The sequence below is a fragment of the Carlito syrichta genome, unplaced genomic scaffold, assembly GCF_000164805.1.
Source record: "Carlito syrichta isolate Samal-C Ts95f unplaced genomic scaffold, Tarsius_syrichta-2.0.1 Scaffold306849, whole genome shotgun sequence".
Taxonomy (NCBI): Eukaryota; Metazoa; Chordata; class Mammalia; order Primates; family Tarsiidae; genus Carlito; species Carlito syrichta.
Window position 1 is genome coordinate 2,019 of NW_007250945.1, and position 2,467 is coordinate 4,485.

The 2,467-nt window shown below is 59.4% G+C and overlaps 1 protein-coding gene across 1 annotated transcript in view; it reads left to right on the top strand.

Annotated features, from left to right (window-relative positions):
* Nucleotides 1–1,171: 1,171 nt before the first annotated feature.
* Nucleotides 1,172–2,467, top strand: part of LOC103265795 (unconventional myosin-If-like) — a gene marked incomplete at its 3' end in the record, with an annotated part of 13,777 nt that continues 12,481 nt past the window's right edge. The window contains exons 1-4 of the mRNA XM_008063446.1: nt 1,172–1,360; nt 1,732–1,821; nt 1,905–1,999; nt 2,291–2,378. Coding sequence (XP_008061637.1) covers nt 1,172–1,360; nt 1,732–1,821; nt 1,905–1,999; nt 2,291–2,378 — 462 coding nt within the window. The remainder of the gene's footprint in view (nt 1,361–1,731; nt 1,822–1,904; nt 2,000–2,290; nt 2,379–2,467) is intronic.

The window sequence follows — 2,467 nt, forward strand, 5'->3', positions numbered from 1 at the left end:
TCTGTCCCTTGTTCATTGGACAGATCCTCCCTGCTGAGGCTGAGAATAGACTCAGGCCCAGCCTCTGAGTCCAGGAGCTCTTGGCCTGGGGGTAGGAGGGAGGCTGCCCTGGCGGGGGTTACTGAATAGAGACAGCAGAAGCCTGAAAAGTTTGGGGAGTTTAAAACACTGGGTAACTTTGGTCAGCTCCCCCCCCCAAAAAAAAGCACCCCAGGCAGGCTTCCTGGAGGAGGGGTTTCCTGGAAAGCCCATGCCTGGGGCCCAAAGAAGGTGTTGCTAGATGAAAAACTGAGGGATGAAATGAGACGAGAAAGTGGGAACCTGGTAAGGTGCTGGAGTGGCCAGGGAGCAGGGCGAAGGCTCCCAGAGGATGGAGAAAGTCTTAGAAGGAGCAGCAGGCAGGCTCAGCCAGAAGTAGGGGGTGGAGCTGACAACCAGGGTCACAAGCGGGCATGGAGGGCAGAGGTGACAGCCACGAGGTCACCGGAAGGAGGGACAGGCTGGGTCTTATGACCACAAGAGAGGAAGAAAACCAAGCGCCATGGTTCAAGCCTGTCATCCCAGCACTTTGGGAGGCCGAGGCGAGAGGATGGCTTGAACCCAGGCATTCGAGACCAGCCTGGGTGACACAGACCTGGCCTCCACAAAAAAAAAAAAAATCAAAAACTTAGCCAGGCGTGTGGCCTGCATCTATAGTCCCAGCTACTTGAGAGGCTGAGTTGGGAGGATCAGTTGAGCCCAGGAGTTTGAGGCTGCAATGAGACGTGACCGTGCCTGGTGAAAGTGAGACCCCCAACTCAAAAAAAAAAGAGAGAGAGAAGGGATAGAAGAAAGAAGCCACTTTATAGCAGGTCAAATGCCTCTGAAAAGTCAAGGCAGGGGGACTGGGAAAAGGAAGCTGGAGCTAGTGGGTCTGGGAACCAGGATGGGCTTTCTGCCTCTCCCCCACTACCCGCAGAGCCCTGCCCATACGGTGCCCACCCACCAGGCCTGGCATTTTCCTGGCAGAGGAGGGGACTAGGTGGAGGGAGGGATGGACAGAAGGACAGCAGAGAGGGCTGAGGGACGGATCTGAGCCATCCTTCAGTCTCGGGCAGGGAGCTGGGGCTGGAGCCTGCCCGCCCCTCCTGGTGACCCCGTGATGGGCAAAGAGGGACAGAGGTGGGGCAGCATGAGAAGCCCCCTGCAGGGACTCACCCCCTCCCGCCGTGCCCATCTCCAGGGCAGCAAGGAGCGGTTTCACTGGCAGAGTCACAACGTGAAGCAGAGCGGCGTGGACGACATGGTGCTGCTGCCCCAGATCACCGAGGACGCCATCGCCAGCAACCTGCGCAAGCGTTTCCTGGACGACTACATCTTTGTATCCTGGTCCGGGGATGGGGTGGACGGGCAGGGAGGGAGTAGGTGCCCGGCCAGGACCCAAAGGCAGAGGAATGAGGGGAGGGAGGCGGGGGTCGTGGGATCACCGGGTGGCGGGATGGAGAACAGACGGGGTGACCCCAGGGTCAGGGTGTGGGTAGCCGCCTCTGCCCCGGGACAGTCCATTTTCCCCCTTCTGGTCCCGGCCCTATTTTTTTCCTGAGAGACTCCAAGTGCATCTGGGTGTCTCCATCTCCTCCTCCAAGCGATGGGCTTCTGGGGGGCCCCAGAGGGGCAGGATGAGGGAATGGAGGCCCCAGGGGGGGGGACAAAGCCTCCCAGGACACTGCGTGGCCCTTAACCGTCTCCCAGACCTACATCGGCTCGGTGCTTATTTCCGTGAACCCTTTCAAGCAGATGCCCTACTTCACTGACCGCGAGATCGACCTCTATCAGGGCGCGGTGAGGCCCGGGGCCAGGCGGGAGGCACAGCCCCGAGACCCCCGACCCCCGGGCCTGGGCTGAGGCTTGACCTTCCCCGCCAGGCCCAGTATGAGAATCCTCCACACATCTATGCGCTCACGGACAACATGTACCGGAACATGCTCATTGACTGCGAGAACCAGTGTGTCATCATCAGGTGCGTGGCAGCGGGGAGGCCATGGACCCTGCTGCTCAGACCCCCACTCGGACAACCCCCCCCCTGAGAGGTTTGCCTGGAATGCCCAATCTGCACAGAGCCTGGCTGGCCCTTTCTGTCCCTCTAAATGGGTGAAGATTTTTATCTGTCTTGTTCGCCATTTTATCCTCAGTACTTAGAACGGGGCCTGGCATACAGTCGGTGCTTAATGAATGAATGAATAAGTGGTCAGGCATTACAAAGAGCTCTTCCCCTCACTCCGTCCACTGATCAACCCCCTTCCACCCTCAGCGGCGAGAGCGGAGCTGGGAAGACCGTGGCAGCCAAATACATCATGGGCTACATCTCCAAGGTGTCTGGCGGGGGCGAAAAGGTCCAGGTAAGGCGAGGAAAGCAGAAGGATGCGCCGGGTCTTCCCCAGCAGTACACCTGACCTGACCGCTGACCGGTCCCCCCCACCCCACCCCA